This window comes from Pseudochaenichthys georgianus, chromosome 7 (genome assembly GCF_902827115.2).
Source record: "Pseudochaenichthys georgianus chromosome 7, fPseGeo1.2, whole genome shotgun sequence".
NCBI classification, from domain to species: domain Eukaryota; kingdom Metazoa; phylum Chordata; class Actinopteri; order Perciformes; family Channichthyidae; genus Pseudochaenichthys; species Pseudochaenichthys georgianus.
The window spans coordinates 12,500,181-12,518,055 of NC_047509.1; the positions used below are offsets into that span (position 1 = coordinate 12,500,181).

At 41.2% G+C, this 17,875-nt stretch overlaps 1 protein-coding gene across 1 annotated transcript in view; it reads left to right on the forward strand.

Annotated features, from left to right (window-relative positions):
- LOC117449960 (cadherin-4-like) overlaps positions 1-17,875 on the forward strand; it is a 238,983-nt gene that overhangs the window by 182,370 nt on the left and 38,738 nt on the right. Inside the window, exons 6-8 of the mRNA XM_034087899.1 lie at positions 8,513-8,668; positions 13,268-13,412; positions 15,864-16,036. Coding sequence (XP_033943790.1) covers positions 8,513-8,668; positions 13,268-13,412; positions 15,864-16,036 — 474 coding nt within the window. The remainder of the gene's footprint in view (positions 1-8,512; positions 8,669-13,267; positions 13,413-15,863; positions 16,037-17,875) is intronic.

The following is a 17,875-nucleotide window of genomic DNA, read 5'->3' on the forward strand; positions in this document are numbered from 1 at the left end:
CCGACCACGGATAAGCGGGAGAAGATGGATGGATGGGATGATTTTTGGGTGGTCCGTCCGTCCCATTCATGTGAACATATCTCAGAAACACCTTGAGGGATATGTTTTTTTTTCTCATTTGGCATCAAATATCTACTTGTATACTGAAAGATTAATTGATAATAATTCGGTGCTGTTTTAAGCAAGCAGCATCAACCTGTGGGCCTGAGCAAAGAGATATATGAAATGCCAAAAATGGCAGTTCATCAAATGGCCACTTGAGGCTAAAAGGGAGCAATTGCTCTAGACCAGGGGTGTCTCAACTCAATTTCATCACGGGCCACATCAACACACATGCATGGTTGCACTCAAAGGGCCTGTTGTAACTTTAAGACTATAAAAACATACATATATAAATATTTAATATAAATGTATTATATTACTTTATTGCCTCTGCATTGGATTATTATCAGATAGGGTAATAACTTCATGAATAACTACGTCTGAAAGAAGAAGTCAAGGGCAAATAAATGCAAGTCTCTTCAGTGAGAATGTCACAAAATTATTTAAAAAGAAAAGTCAAATTCTGAGAAAAAGTCAAATTTGAGATGCATTGTGGGACATGTAGTTTATGGACATCGTGCTTCTGTAAATCGGCATGTAACCGTATACTAAACATATTACATTCTTTCAGAGCTCTTGCGGGCCACATGAAATGATGTCGTGGGCTGGATTCGGCCCCCGGGCCTTGAGTTTGACACCCCTGCTCTAGACTCTAATGTTAAAATGCCAACTTTACAGTAAAAACATATTATATATAGGCTTCAGCCTAATACAAAAAATATGTTGGTCTCTATGGATAATCTTCCTGTTTATGTCAACTATAGTGGTTTAATATTTATACATTTTATTTATAATTAAGAGTAAAACTGGTGAGCAAACTGTCTGCTCTTCTGCATCACCTATGTTATGCCTCAATTTCCCAGACAATGCCTATTTTTGATTTCATCCTGAGTTGTACTGTGGCAGCACCAGTGTTGTAGTGGGGATTTTTTTTACTGGGGGGACGCTATTTTAAATTAGGTCATCCCAAACAATGCCAAACAAGTGCGCACGCGCGCAGTGCACTCACAAAACGGGCAGACAGGTCCACAGAAACTACCGGTATGCTTAGTCCTACTTTACTATACTGCAAAAAGCAGACGGCGCTGTGCTCAACAGACACACACAGACTCAAAACCATGGACACACTGGCACATACGTTACATAAACAATGTATAGGCCTAAATTGCATAAACTACAGTATTGCAACTAAGCAGACAGCGCTGCTTCTCTCTATCTCCACTTTCAAAATCTATTTAAAACTCATAACAAACAAACAAAATACCCAAAATTGTCCTGAAATTAACTTATTAAATAAACAAAACGAAAAATATATATAGCCTGCAAACATTGAATCTGGACTGGAAATTATTCTGATTAGGCCTAGCCTACATTGCAAATAAGCAGACAGCGCTGCTTTTTTCACACACACACACACACACACACACACACACACACACACACACACACACACACACACACACACACACACACACACACACACACACACACACACCCCTTGCGTTTGAAGACTGGTACATCAGATATGGATGAACAAACTTTGCAGCCCAGTGTCCCAGCTTTGCAGTCTATCCACGGGTATGTCTCTTGTTTCCTCCGCCACATCTCCTCCGTCCATACCTCTGGGAAAGGTGAGCTTGAGCTAGCCAGGGGAACGTTGCTAGCGCAGCTAACGTGCACGTTAGCTAGCATTATCCACGTCTTTAGGCGGCTCTTCTGATGATATACTGTGGCACTAGTAGTAGCTTCACTTGTAGCTTCGGTGCTGCTAGACTCTTTCTTCTTGTGAATTATATTCTTTTTAGAAAAGAAGTCAAGTAAAAAATGTTTGCCTGCCATTATAGAGCTTTTTCGTTAGCGTTCTTGAAGGAAAGAGCTGCTGCAAAATCGGCGGGCGGTAAACTGGCCGTGGGTGTGTCACTGACACACCCCCAGCTCGCCGCGGGGTCACGAGCCTGATGACTAATCATAATTCTTTAAGGAAATCGTTTTTATTTTTTATTATAATTACTGTGAAATGTATTATGTTTTTGTCATTATTACAACAAATACACACTTGCAACTGATAAGACTGGCAATGATTTTATATTTATTAGACTATTACAAAAAAGATCATGCTCCAAATAAGTGGGGGTACGGCGTACCCCCGCGTCCAACGCCCACTACATCACTGGGCAGCACTGATAAGACAGAGATGGCAGGAACCACACTCTTTGAGCTTCACGAAGGCTCTTCAGAAACCTTTGGCTGACATATGGGAAAGCTAAAACCATGTTTAATAAAGTCTTATGAATATTCACACACAAATCTAATACAATACAAATGATGAATTGCTGGCATTTTATTTCCAATAGGTCAACTTCACTGTTCAATCATAATTTTTCAGCAAAAATACTTTTTTGGTCCAATAATCAATGCTATAGCTCGGGAACAGAAGGGGGATTGTGACCATAATTCATATTTGATTAGATACTGGATTGGTGACATTAATCTTGGGTGTCCACCGTGACATTGTGGTGATTGTATGGATCAGGTTGAACAACATACATGGTTGAAGAATTGTGTTCTGTCATGGCTACAATTATATATACTCCTATATCGCACAATCTTTACACCAAACTTCATCCTATATTCTTAGACCCTGGTGTAGAGTAACAACTCCCAGGTTTTGACATTGTCCTTGATCTTTCTCTCTGCAACGAGCTGCCAATCTGCCACAGCTTGTTTTAGAGAAGGTGAAAAGGGTTATCCATGGCTTTGAATTTGTCCTCGTCCTCCTGTCCGCTGCCTCCTTGCTGTCCAGTTACAACCTGAGCACTTAGCTGACCTTCCTTAACAGCTTGTTGAGCCTGCTGAGCTCCAAGCCTTCATTCTTCCAACCCAGCTCACCACTGTAAAGAACAGAGCTGTGGATACAGCAGACTGATGGAAGATCTGCAGTCCAGTGTTTGTATTGATTTTAAACCCAATGTTCTTTTTTGAGTCCATCCTCCTCACTTCCTCTCCCTGGGGGCTTTTGTTCCTGTGGCATACAAGCGTGTTGGATTAGCTGATATTGTGCTTCAGGTGATTGTCCTATAATGTCACATAATAGGTCAGGTAAAACGATCTTCTATTGCACCAAAGAAAACATAAAGATGAATTCAGAGTCCTAACGGCCCGTCCTAACGGCCCGTCCTAACGGCCCGTCCACACGGCGGCGTGCGTTGAAGCTTCAACGCTTCTGCCCATTCACTTTGAATGGGGTGACGTCACGCTTTGCCGAACTGGTTCCATCGCTTCGCTTTGCACGCGTTGCTCGCTTCAAACGTAGAGCAATGTTCTACTTTTGAAGCAGCCAGTTAACCATCACCTAACAGCGCATTCATCCTCAGGTCTAAGAGGAAAAAGTTGCAAAGAATATTCTATTCTGAAATGAGTGTACCAGAGCCTCTCAATGTTCCTCACCACATGTAGTGCCTTTCATAATAATCTGCCTTGGTACGAGTTGTGTGGATTAAGCAGAAAGTGCAGTAGTCATATGCTCAGAAAGGAATCACACAAAGCAGAGAGAACCACTATTTTCTGAGTTTTTACCTAAATTACCTTTAAAAATAGACCGAGACCAGCCAGGATAACTAAGGTCGAGCTATCTCAGGGTATGTTGGGGCAAAGGAGGTAGATGCAATCTTTTTAAAGGATACTTTTATATTAACTTCACAAAAAGAAGATCTTACAAAGCAAAAGAAAATAGAAACACTGCGCCATTAAAAGAAAAAGACATTAAAGAGATCTTGCTTATTTATAGCAAACATAATTATTTTTTATAACCTCCCATATTTACTCCTCTTAATGCTCTTTTGTTGCCTGCCAACTATTCTGGAAATATCTTTCTCGCTGTTGAATTATCTACTATGTCCAACATATAGTTGCTTTTTCACTTAAAACATCAAGAGTCGAAACAGTGAATTAAAACAGACTATTGCCGTTGTTTCATTCTATAGCCTTGCATTGTTCTTAGTATTGTTTCTACTGCCTCCTTTGCAAATGGGGTGGATTACATATTAGGAGTAACTACATCTATTGGATTGCATTCTTTAGGGGTTTTGATTTCAAGTCACTCAATATTAAGAGCTCTCATTATATCATTGTACATATCTAGCACCAAGGTTAGCTTGTTACCACACAATTTGTATTTCATTTTTTAAATATCAACATAATAAAAACAAATAAAAAGCTGTGTCCATCCAAAACATGCAGCTCTGTCAAATATCTAAGTAGTGGTGGTTTGAAGCATTTCAAAGTATTAGTTAACATGCATTTCTAAGCGAGAATACATTCCTCTGCACCCCAGTAACTGGTGGTGGAATGGCTCCTCTGTGTTATTCACTCCCTTCTCTTCATCTCATCTGTTTTCCCGAACGACTCGGTGCCATGATCATTTCTCATTTGATTCAGTTTTGCCTGGTAGAAGGGAGCTAAGCTCACTGATAAGATCTCCTTAAGAGCCAGACAAGTTGTCAGTAATGAAGGGAATTGCTTTGATCCGTCGACAAATAGGTCATTTAGACAGTGTCTGGTTTCTGATGCCGGATGATACAGTCATGACTCTCTCTCTTTCTCTCTCACTATCAATCCTTGTTGGCTGAGCGCTTCTCCTCCACTATCTCTCTAGACCCACATACACACAATCAAACAGAAACAAAAAATAGATGGGGGAAAAAAACCCAAAGAAACGAAAAACGGCAAAACACTTTTTTATCAGATTATTGGCGCTCTTGAAAATGAATTCCTTTGTTTTTATTATCCAATGGAGAATTGTTTTGTGTTACTATGTGGTATTTTGTGAGGTGTCAGATAGCAGTGTTGCAAGGCAGAGTTTCCCCTTTGCCGCTATAGAAAACAATTGTGAATAGAGTTTTGAGAAGCTCTTCATTTTTTCAACATGTACCCTTTGTTTCTGAAGCTAAAATGGCAGAATGTTAGCGAGAGCTGCTCAGTATTGAAATGCCATTGCCTGTCACATTGTTCTGTGACAACAAGAGAAGACTGACACCCAGCTAGCTATTATCCTTTATCAGGTCTTTAATGCATACCAATGTAAATATGTATGCATTGATGGGCATATGTTAAGTTTGGTATACACAGTTGAGTTTAGGGTTTCTGGCGCAGCACCTCGACAGCTTTAGAAGTGTGTATGTGAACATTGTGGGAGGGAGAGCTAATTGGCTGGAATGACAGTCAAAACGTGCAACCGAAACTCTTCTCCCCCTCACAAGCAGGACGACTTGAAAAGGGTGGAAGATCAGGGGGGCGGGGAAAACCCAAATGGAATTATGGAGAGCTATCACTTCCTAACTGGTGAGGATTTAGAAGCCACTGCCAAGGCCAACGGTTTGAAGTAATTTCATTTTGTCATGCATGGCTTCTGTCCCAACGGAGACCTGAAGCGAAGAAAGAGAGAGAGAGTGATGAGAGAGAACAGCGGAGGGCAGAGATGAGAGGAAAGGGGAGGAGTGGAGATGAGAGAGAAGGAGTTTGAAAGGACAAGGGAGGGCAGAGGAAAGGAAAGACAAGAAGAGGTGAGGAGAGAAAGGGTGATGAATAAGAGGGGGAGACAGTTTGGCAGTGGGATGTGTAATAATTGCTTGTATTTTCTAATGCGACAGGAGAGGTAGATGGAGTCAGTGTGCTGCAGTCTCTGCTGTAGAGGAGGGTCATGGCGTTACACTGAGAGTTCAACTGAGCCACTAACTGATATTTGTTAGTTTGTCGGTGTTTAACGGGTAGAGTTTCTTTGAAGTCATTGCAGTCGATGCCTGCAGCTCGTTAATTGTCATAGCTGTCAACAGTAATTCGCTGAGATGTGTGCAGAGCATTCTGACGTTCTCCTCCTTCTATTCCCCAAAGAAAACACACATACAGACTTGCACAAATAGCATTTGTAGGATGTTGTGACAGCTCCTCTTGCATTCATACAGGGGAAGGTGTCTATAACTGATCACATTTGTTTGATTAGGAAGACACACCTCCATAGGCGGAGTTTGACATGTGCGCTTGGGGGGGCAAACCTTTTTTACTGACGTCAGTACACAGTCCCAACTATTACGTGGGGTGCTACGGATACAGTAGCAATGAAACCAGTGTTCACCGCACTGAGTATGACTTTTCCACATACGAACACAACTCGTCTCATCATGCACGCCTCATGCACGCCGTACACACACACTCATATGGAAGGGGCGGTCTCTCCCCCCAACAACAGTGCATTACATCTGTAAAACTTATCATAACTGTGCACATCTTATACTTATTTGATAACTACTATATCCCTTGGTTACTTGAACACGCTACAATATTATTAACCAGTGTCCTACTTAGTGCAGAAGTAGACGCCTTAAACGTCCCAAAAATCGCCGCATATCTTATTGTAATACAATAGCTGAATCACTTGTATGTAAAAAAAAGCGAGGGAACTTGTGTCCTTAACCTCATACGTCACACACACACATCACATCACACACACGTCACAACATGCTCAAAAATGAAATTGTTTCAAACAAAATATGATATTATTCAGATTTGTATTGTAACAATCATTATATTACATCTATTAAAATATTGATATATGAAATATTTGTATTGGAACATATTTCAGCCACTATGCAATGCCCCCCCTGCCCCCCCGCAAAATCCGCCTCTGCACACCTCCTCAACCAGATCTTTCTAATGGAGATGTTATGATAATGTCGAGGCTGATGAGGAGGGAAATAGTCATAATAGCAGTGTAGTGATGGTGACAGTTTTCTTCTTCCACCAGCAGGAAGAGTCAGGATGACACCTATAATATTATGTGTCTGTTCCGTGTCCTTGTTAGTTGCTTCAGCTATTTTCTCAGCAAGGCAGAATTCCAAGTGTGTCAAAAGTAGGGCCAAATTGGTTGCTCGAGTGCTGAAAGATGGAGAGGACTTTGGACAGTCTTTACTCTTATGGTGCACTCTGCAGTAAAATAAAGATTTATTAGAGAAAAAGGCTGTCCATCCCTCTGTGCGTGTGTGTGTGTGTGTGTGTGTGTGTGTGTGTGTGTGTGTGTGTGTGTGTGTGTGTGTGTGTGTGTGTGTGTGTGTGTGTGTGTGTGTGTGTGTGTGTGTGTGTGTGTGTGTGTGTGTGTGTGTGTGTGTGTGTGTGTGTGTGTGTGCGTGCGTGCGTGCGTGCGTGCGTGCGTGCGTGCGTGCGTGCGTGCGTGCGTGCGTGCGTGCGTGCGTGCGTGCGTGCGTGTGCGTGTGCGTGTCCGCATACTGGAGTAGCTTTATGATTGAGTCATGTTGATACACCAGCTGATGTTCATGGGCTGTCATGTAGTTAATGGACAGAGGTGGGATGCTTAGAGGTTTGGACTCAATTTGGGCAATAAATTGAAAAAGTCCTCCAGATGAGTTCCAACTACACAGCCCAAATCACAGGCCTAACAGTGCACTTAATGCACCTATTCACTATCTGTCTGGAAGGAAAAGCTGAATCGAAGTAAACAAAGAACACTGCGCTTCCCATCTCCACCGTTATTCAATATTTCTGTTATGTGTGCACCCTTGAATTTGAGATGATTATTTCCTTCTTGCCCATTTGTGTGTTCGAACAGCGTGTTTATTGCTCTAGCCTGTTGTTGCTGCCCTAATTACAACCGAATTACCACCACACTTTCCTCCCTAATTGCCATTATTGTCCACAACCTGTCTCTATCCCAGCTAGGCTCAAGCTCATCTTAATAAATCACTACCTGCCTGTCAGTTAACAGTAAATATATGTTGATTTCATTTATCCTTACCCAAAAAATGGAATTGAATGTTCTCTTTGAAGCTGTCCAATTCTGCCAAACAGAATACATAGCGTTCCCTGCGGCAGCCCTAATGGAATCCTTGAGTACGTGGAAGCTAGAAATGCCAAACTGTGATGAATGTGTGTGTGTGTGTGTGTGTGTGTGTGTGTGTGTGTGTGTGTGTGTGTGTGTGTGTGTGTGTGTGTGTGTGTGTGTGTGTGTGTGTGTGTGTGTGTGTGTGTGTGTGTGTGTGTGTGTGTGTGTGTGTGTGTGTGTGTGTGTGTGTGTGTGTGTGTGTGTGTGTGTGTGTGTGTGTGTGTGTGTGTGTGTGTGTGTGTGTGTGTGTGTGTGTGTGTGTGTGTGTGGCCTGTGCATGTTTCCAGTGGAAAAATATGCAATATCAGATTTCTGGGGTTGTGTCAGGACGGAATTATTAAACTCGAGCTGCATATCACAAACTGGTGCTTGAATAATAAACACCCCTCAGCACATGTTGCTCCAATAGGTTAAGGCCGGCTGTGTGTTTGAGATTCCTCACTGTAAGAGCGCTGAAACGCAGTATAAGACTTCACTAAACCATTGATTGACAGTTCCTCTTTGTTTGTTCTGATGCAGATTCGCTCAGATCAAGACAAGGACATATCCATCCGATACAGCATCACTGGAGTGGGAGCAGATCAACCGCCCAATGAGGTGTTCAATATCGACCCCGTGGTGGGAAAGATGTTCGTCACCAAACCTCTCGATCGAGAACATCGCTCTTCCTACCATGTGAGTAGTGTGTGTGTGTGTGTGTGTGTGTGTGTGTGTGTGTGTGTGTGTGTGTGTGTGTGTGTGTGTGTGTGTGTGTGTGTGTGTGTGTGTGTGTGTGTGTGTGTGTGTGTGTGTGCGCGTGTGCGTGCGCACGTGTGTCTCAGCTGTGACCTTTGAAATAACCACAAACATCCTTTTACAGACAGTTGTCCATTTAACACATACAATATAAACCACCCCAACAAGCAGGTTTAAGGCAGAACCAGTTCTATCCAGTTCTATGTTATGAAAAAGCCTTCTTATAAAAACAAAATCAATAATTAATACAAATAAAATAATACCCAAAGAGATAAACTTAGATAAGAAACTAAAATAAATCAAATATAATCCTACATCATTTTGATTGATATAAATTGGTGCTGAATCTTTAACCATAAAATCAAACAAATAAAGCATATAAAATCCCACTCACTTGTAGTATAATTGTAATTCTTACAGTGTTCGCTTCACCCTGAAACATGATATATGAAATATGCATGAGATGGCAATAATGTGTTTTAGATTTAATTTAATATTTCATTCATTATTCCAACATACATTTGCTCAACATATCATGTTATGAAAAAACAAATGAGCTTTAGAAATCATTTAATCAAAAAAGAATACTTAACAATGTTGCTTTACATTATTACAATAAGCCAGAAATCACTTTAGCATAGAAATTGAAAACGAGTTGTTTGCGTGTTGGTTCTTGTTCTTCTATCACTGCAAGAACAATCAAAACGTAAGTGCACAGCAATGGTGGGAGGAATAATGAAATTATTTGTACTCTTAAAGGAGTGGTTAAAGTTAGAGTATGTGTTAATTCATTATTAAGTTCTCAGCCAGCAACATAGCTGTGTTATAAAGCTGTGCCAGTAACTGAGGCAAATAAAGAATACAAATAGATAAGTGAGTGGCAAGAAGTGAAAAACAAGTGAAACGCCATTCTGAAAACAAGATGACAATATCTCATGTCTGTTCATCAAAGGAATAGTTAGACTTTAGGAAAAGTGCTTTGTTGCTTTCTTGAGAAAAGTTAAATGACAAGATGGAGAGCACTGTTGGATGGCGTGTGGCGTAGTGGGTTGTCCGTAGGTGTTCGGATCAGGGGGTCACAGGTTCAAACCCCGCTGCAGTCAGAATGTCGTTGTGTCCCTCGGCAAGACACTTCACCCCAAATTGCTCCTGTGGGGATTGCCCACAGTACTGAGTATGTAAGTCACTTTGGTTAAAAGCATCTAACAAGTGACATGTAATGTAATGGCTATCTTTGTGTTGTCCATGCTGTTCTGGTAAAAAAACTACACATCTGTCTTAGCGCCTCCTCATTGGAGTTACATCTCACAACGCCTCCTCTCACATTTGTGCTTTGCTTGCTGTTCAAGGCAGGCAAGTTTATTTATATAGCACCAACAAGGCAATTCAAAGTGTTTTACAAAAAATGAAAGACATTAAGAAAATGGCATTTAAAATCAGTCATTAAAAAGAAAAGATAACAAAATAAACATTAAAAGAAAAAATACATGGATAAAAGTTACAGTGCAGTTTAAGATGTGAAAAGTCTTCAGCCTGGATTTAAAAGTAGTAAGAGTTGCAGCGGACCTGCAGATTTCTGTAAGTATTCAACATTCAGGCAAAGTGCATTTAAAGTTCATAAAAGTATAAACTTGTTGTATTGCTGCCTAAGCTTGTTGTGGAAAGAGAGCTTCAGGGCTTTGATGTAGTTTTTAAATCACTTTTAGTATGTCCCTTTTTTCCCAGTATGCCTGCTGCTATCCATTGATATGGGAACCTAGTCCTGACTAACACTCCTAGTGAGCTGCCAAGCCCAACCTTTTAGTGTGCTGAGCAGGTTTATACCCAGGACAAACTCCAATCAATGAGGTGATTTGTTAAGAAAGGTGGAAGCTTGCTAAGGGCTGCTTAAAGTTAAACTCCATGTTTGTTGGAGAGAAAACGCTTTAGTTGGGGTGGAATACAAATTTCAGGGAGAAACCAGTTGAGACAAGATGTACGTGTCAACAGAATTGCACTTCTAAATGAATTAAATTCCTCTCACACTCAATGCTGTTAAAGCTACAAGAAAGCAATTAAACTTAGCATAAAACATGAACATGCTCATTCCTCTGAGAACTTTAGTGGAATAATTTACTGAGCAAATCACACAAAGTTATATTTTACTTTGTGCTCTTTCTTTGTTTACTTCATATGTCATGCAAGGGCACAACAAAGTTACGGTCTAGTTCTTTTTATTTCAAGAGCAGTTGAAATTCAAATCCAGCCCTCTAACAATATGCACCGTAAGTGAAAACCTTTGAGCTTCCGGGCTTGCTGTTATCTCTATCAGTATGCTGCCTCTTTGCCAAAAGCCGAGCACTGCCTGGTGCAGTCTGTTTTCTCCACCTGGCTTTCAAGATATTAACTTTAGCGTGGACCCAGAAATGTATTTTGCCTTCTTTAAACATAGCGGTAATCTCTGACTCTTGCTGTTATTGAATTAGGGTGTAGGTGCATGCGGGATGGAGGGATGAGGGTGGGGAGAGATAAGGCTCGTAGCCTCTAACAGCACAGAGAGATGCGGGGTGCGGTGGCAGGACAGATCAGACAATGCAGTGGAAAAAGTAGAGTCAAATTAACCTCAGGGAGACCTTAAGAGGACATTTTGGTGGCGGTGCAAAGTGGAAGCAGACGGAGGAGAGGATGGGCGGCAGTGGGGGAAATCTTCACCTCTCTGAGGAGAAGGAGCCTATGGAGAATGCTGTTTATTCTATTTTCTGCCACAACAAGCCTGGAGGCTATTTTACTGATTTGGCTCTAGTGCTATGCAATGGCCAGGTAGCAGATTTCCTATCAAGCATATAAGACTGGAAGAGTATCATTCCCATTATCCTCCATACATGATGAAACAAATTAGTTTTTTTTAAATCTTCTCTTGTAGTTTCTAACATGTTTTATTTCGCCTCTTCCAGCTGCTTCCAATTCTGTCTTTTTTTATCCCACCTTTAGATGAATATCCCGAGCATAAGATCAGGTGAAGGGGCCTGGAATTGATTGCTGACATTTTGACTGAATACATATTTACAAGCCTATGTGTTTAGGAGCAGGATGTAGATAGTATCTGAATGAGCCTTTTCCTCCCCCCTGGTATCATGTAAACTAAACATCCCCGGCGCTTGCAGCTGACAGAGATATCACTGAATAAGTCATGGTCAGGGATATAAACATTCCCAGGTAAGGTAAACTAAATCAGAACAGCCTTACAGAGAGCAATTCTGAAAGGGCTTTTCTGTATGCTAGTTTGACCTTCAAGTATGCAGTGAGAAGACAAATCTCAAGTATTTATTTAAACTCAACATTTCCCTGATAATTCAGTTATTTTTCTCTGCTCTCATTTCCATTTGGTTCTTTTCCTTTCCTCCGGAGGCAGTCAAGACACATTTCACGCTTTGTATTGATTCCAGTAATAACTTCATGTCCTAACTTTGTGAGAAATCCTTGTTGGCGATTCCATTGATCTAAACACAGAAGAGTTGAATTTGAGATGGGCCGACGGAGTTTGTGGATTCAGAGGGAAGTGAGGATTTTTCAGAGCTCTCTTTCAAACAAAACCTGACAGAATGTTTTTCTGGGATCCTACCACGGGAACTTTGCCTGCTTCAAATAAATAAGATGTTTCTTGTTTTGCTTTTGTACCGAGATAAAACACTTCCATGGACTAGTTGTAAAAGAGATAAGAAGTGTAAAGAAAGTACATGATGGCGAAGGCTACCTCTTTCCATGAAACATATATAGAGTGGCTCTAATGACCCTTATACTTCTTTAAAGAAATCTTTTTGAACAGGTATACTGTGTTATTCAACAATGCATATTTGATCAGACTGTGTATTTTTTAGCAGAGCTGAATACAAATTGAGTGAATGTGGGTTTTTGTTCGGCTTTAGAGGTTCTGTGAAAGCAGTCACCTTGAAGCTTCAGAAAGCTTTAACGTGTGTTTGTGTTTTATTTATGTTGCTTCTCGCTTTCTCCTGTCCATTCCTTTGAGTATAAACATTTGGGATTACACTGAGGGAATGAGGGCGTCTATCCCGCAAGTAAACGAAGATGATATTCAAACATGCAAAACAACTATTAAAATATTTAGTTTTTCCAATTCTAACCACAGATTGTAAGGTTACAAAAGATTAGTAAACCAGACTAAAGTATTCTGAAATAACGTTTTAGTCAACAAAAAATGAATGCTTTCACGTGTGTAAAATATAACATACATTTCAACAAACACATGCAGAGACAACATAATTTGCCTTACAAACTAGAACTGTAAACATTTCAGAAACCAACATATGAATTAATGAATAAGGGGTTATAAATAAATGTTGTTAAATTGAAGAATCCCTTGTTCCTTCTGTAATAATGGTGTTTTTTTATCCATTAATCACCAAATGTTTACCCTATATAATTATAGTTCTTTATGAAACTGTAAGCACTCATTTTCATAAATTATTCATCAGTTAATTACTTCCCAAATCCACAATGTTTAAATACAACCTGATGTTTCTGTGTCTTCGTGTCTCCTAGCTGCGAGCCCATGCTGTGGACATGAATGGGAACCAGGTGGAGAACCCCATCGATCTGTACATCTTCGTCATCGACATGAATGACAACAGACCCCAGTTCAAAAACCAGGTCTACAATGGCTCTGTGGATGAAGGCTCTAAACCAGGTAATGAAGCAGGGATGGATAGGTAGATTAAACAATGAGTAAAATATGTAGCAGGACCAATCAAAGAAGTTAAGTGTTTATTAGAAAAGATGAAAGAAATGTGTGGAGGGGTGACGTGTTTGGATACAGGTTGACTGAGGATGAGTATATCTGGAGAGATTGGTGCAGTTAAAAGAATGACTGCACCAGTGAATCTTTGACCCAATAGAGAATCGTCCAAACACCTTGATTTAGCAGACGCCGGTGAATCTTTCTCCCACAGTGGCTTTTCACTGAGCCTTCTGCAGCAGCGGCCATAAACCAAAGAGGGTGCTCAGGCTGGAGAGGAGATTGAGGATTAAATGTACTACGCTGTAGCACCACTGGGTCATTTTATGTCTAACCTCAGAGCGGAAGAATCCCTCACGAGCTCTCAGTGTGCATGCGTGTGTGTGAGCCTGATGAGCCAGAGTTTATTGCACCATAGGTGATCTCAAGAGGTGTCCAGGTTCTCATTTCCTTTTTCTTTGTCTTTCTTTCTTTTATCGCTGCTGCTGTTCCCTCCCTCTCAGCCTCGCCCCTCCCAGCAGACAAGTCTCTGTGGCATGCATGACATTCAGCTGAACAATAATCATAAAAAAGTAGAGTTTAGAACTCCAGTGGTTTCAATGCAAGGCCAATTACAGACTTGAATTAGTTTGCAAATTAAAGAGTCATTATGGGGGCCTAATCCTGTCAGGCACGGTTTAGGACGCCCGTACAAAGGGTCCACATTAAACCCCCTAAGAGTGCAGCTTAATGAAATTACCCCAGCGATGTGTGACGCATTGTGATTCTTCATCTCTTCCTCTCTATCCCTCCATCTTAAGAAAGAAAAACAAAGGGTGGAGGACTGGAGTCACTCCTTTTGGAATCAAAACAAATATGGAGTCTGTCCTCTCTTCCTCTCTTCCCCTCTCCCTCCCTCTGTTCCTGCTGGCTTTTTTTCCCTCGTCTCGCTGAGAGGCCTTTAGAGTCCTCCCTTTGGCCGAGTCATTGACAAATGTTGCTTTGAAATGTAATGAAGTTTGAAATGGGAGCTGCGGTTACAATTATCCTCGGACAGGGGCTGTCACTGGCATGATATCACTATCTCTGGCAATTAGAATGGGCTGCGAGAGAGTGGGAGTGGGAGAGATGGAGAGATTGGGTGACAGGCTGAGATCCCACAGAGTTATGAGTGTGTGTAGGCAGCAAACAAGTGGTGCATTCATGGACGGATAGTGGCTCGTTCTTTCCGCTGACACAGAATACTATACGCCTGTGCTTACCTGTGCTTGTAATCAGAGTGAATCATTTATATGGGGCAGGTTTACAACTAATCAATGTCAGCAAGTGTTTACTATTAATGTTATGCAATTAGTAACGGAGTAATGTGATTAGTAATATCTGTCATCAAAATGTACTTTGAGCATGTACAAGAACCTTCCATTTTTCAGTCAGTAAAGATGAAATGGTTCACCATTTGCAGCCTTTTCATTGTATCCATTCAATGTAAAATATGATATATAATGCTGTAAAATCTGGTCATAATTATAAATGTGCGCATTATATATTTGTGCTTGTAGTTGTTGAGTCTTTATTATTCATTGAACAGGTGTGCAACATTTCTCTGCTGACATAAATCTGTGAAGATGCTTTCACATTATAAGTGTTATTAAAGTGTTATGGGTCATCCATGTGTATGTACTTGTGAACCAATATGTGTGTGATCGTTACCAATACTGTATAACTGTCATAACATCTGTTTGTTGGATGGTTGATTAAACTATACTGAGTGCAGAACCCTTTTTTATACAATTAAAGCACAAAATGTTTTGTTAAAATAAATATATTTGTATCAAAATTAAACAAAATAAATCTGAACAGAAGCCACTATGGCAACTAGAGATTATCAGTTGCTTATTTTTCTTTTGTGTATAAGAACATGTTTATCCGTGACATTTAAAAACTGTAACCTGAACAGGAGAGAAGAGATAAATCTAGAAGTCAGCAAACTGATTTAGTAAAGTCAGGCACACAACAATGTCTGAAGTCAGCTAACATTATACCCTAGTGTTCACACCAGACTAGGTAAGGTTACATCAGCAGAAAGCCTGAGTGTGTTCATTTGTTTCACTCGCTGAATGGTTGGAAATGTATTCCATCCATCCATCTCCATCCATCTTCTCCCGCGTATCCGTGGTCGGGTCGCGGGGGTAGCAGTTCCAGCAGAGAGCCCCAAACTTTCTTTTCCCTGGCGACATCAACCAGCTCTGACTGGGGGATCCCAAGGCGCTCCCAGGCCAGCGAAGAGATATAATCCTTCCACCTGGTCCTAGGTCTACCCCTTGGTCTCTTCCCAGCTGGACGTCCCTAGGGAGGCGCCCAGGTGGCATCCTTACTAGGTGAAAGGTGGAAATGTATTGACAAATATAATTGTTTCTTCATCAGGGACGTATGTGATGCACGTGTCAGCGTTCGACGGTGACGACAACACCACGGCTAACGGAATGGTGCGCTATCGAATCCTGTCCCAGACGCCGCACAGCCCCATCCCCAACATGTTCACCATCAACAGTGAGACTGGAGATATCGTTACCGTGGCAGCCGGCCTCGATCGAGAGGTTGGTTTCCTTAATCTCACAGTATTCTCAATTTATTTTTAATGTTTCACATGAATAAAATCTTGCAAAGCAGTCACCACATATAATGACAATTCAGCAGTGTGCACACAGTCTGAATCATCTATAGCTGGCCAGATGATCCTCCTTTATCTTTATTTATGGAGCACAGTTCCTAAAAGCATTGTTTACTTTGATGACACACTGAGATGCAACTTTAAAATGTTGACTAGCCATTTGTCATCACACATGCAGTCTTTTATTTTATTTATTTTGTTACAGTAAATTGCCTTCTTCTGCAGTCACCTTGTTTATGGAGCTATAAAAGTTGTGACAAGATCCAAATGTATTTATTCTTATGACATGGATGTGCCAGTGACAACGCTGCAAAGAAATCTCCGAGACAATCATCCTCCCAAACTGTCACCGGTGACAGACCTATTAACAACACATCACGCTGCAGCTGCTCGTGTGTGTGTGTGTGTGTGTGTGTGTGTGTGTGTGTGTGTGTGTGTGTGTGTGTGTGTGTGTGTGTGTGTGTGTGTGTGTGTGTGTGTGTGTGTGTGTGTGTGTGTGTGTGTGTGTGTGTGTGTGTGTGTGTGTGTGTGTGTGTGTGTGTGTGTGTGTGTGTGTGTGTGTGTGTGTGTGTGTGTGTGTGTGTGTGTGTGTGTGTGTGTGTGTGTGTGTGTGTGTGTGTCTTTGTGTGGTAAAGATAAAGTGGAAATATCTGAGATAGAATGCCCTTGACACCTGTCAGACAAACACAAAGGCCCATATAATCACATCTACACTCGATAAAACACAGGCAATTGAGGGGGTGGGCGGAGAAAACTGTAGGGAGCAGTGGAACAAAAACGGAGTTGGGCAGACGGGGTATTACAATGAGTTGGGAGGATGTCAGTGTGAATTTGGCAATGAAATAGGGTGATACAGAGAAGCAGGATGAGACACGAGGGTGCCAGAGGGAGGGAGAGGTACGAGCGGAACATGGAGTAAAAATGTCTCAGCAGCTTATTTTTACTCAGTTTTTTCCACAAAATGCTAATCCAGCCAGTCACCCCTGATGTGGGATTAAACACCTACCCCCACCACACACACACACACACACACACACACACACACACACACACACACACACACACACACACACACACACACACACACACACACACACACACACACACACACACACACACTCAATCACACATGTTTATATAACTATACTTGTAAAGACCTGTAAAGACATAAATCATCACAAGCCCTTAACTTTTATTAACCTCCCCAAAGTAGTATCACACCCCCACACACATTCACACCTGGTAACTGCCCAGTTCAACTTCAGTGTTGTATGTTGGCCACTGAGCGCCTCCAATGGAGACAATTTGGGCAAAGGGCCTGCTCAGAGACCCCTCACTGGTTATAATAAGGGAGGGGCAATCACTGTCCTTTCACTTATATCAACCAAAAAAATAACTAATGTTCTACATCATTATCTATATTCTTGATATTTTTTTATTCTTGGAGAAATGTATTTGACTGTGAGTCGTTTTAAAACAATTAGTTGAGACATTTTTGAGAAAAGCATGCAAGGAATATCTGCATTTCTCAAAAATTTGAATGGGGACCCACAAAGTCAGACATACAATCACACACACACACACACACACACACACACACACACACACACACACACACACACACACACACACACACACACAACATACCGTATGTGCACAGACAAACACAGGTACATGCATCAGATTCTCTACATGTGGTGTTCTCCCACATACATTTGTACATACATTTAATGAATACATTTGTGGTGCACACTTAAATACCAGT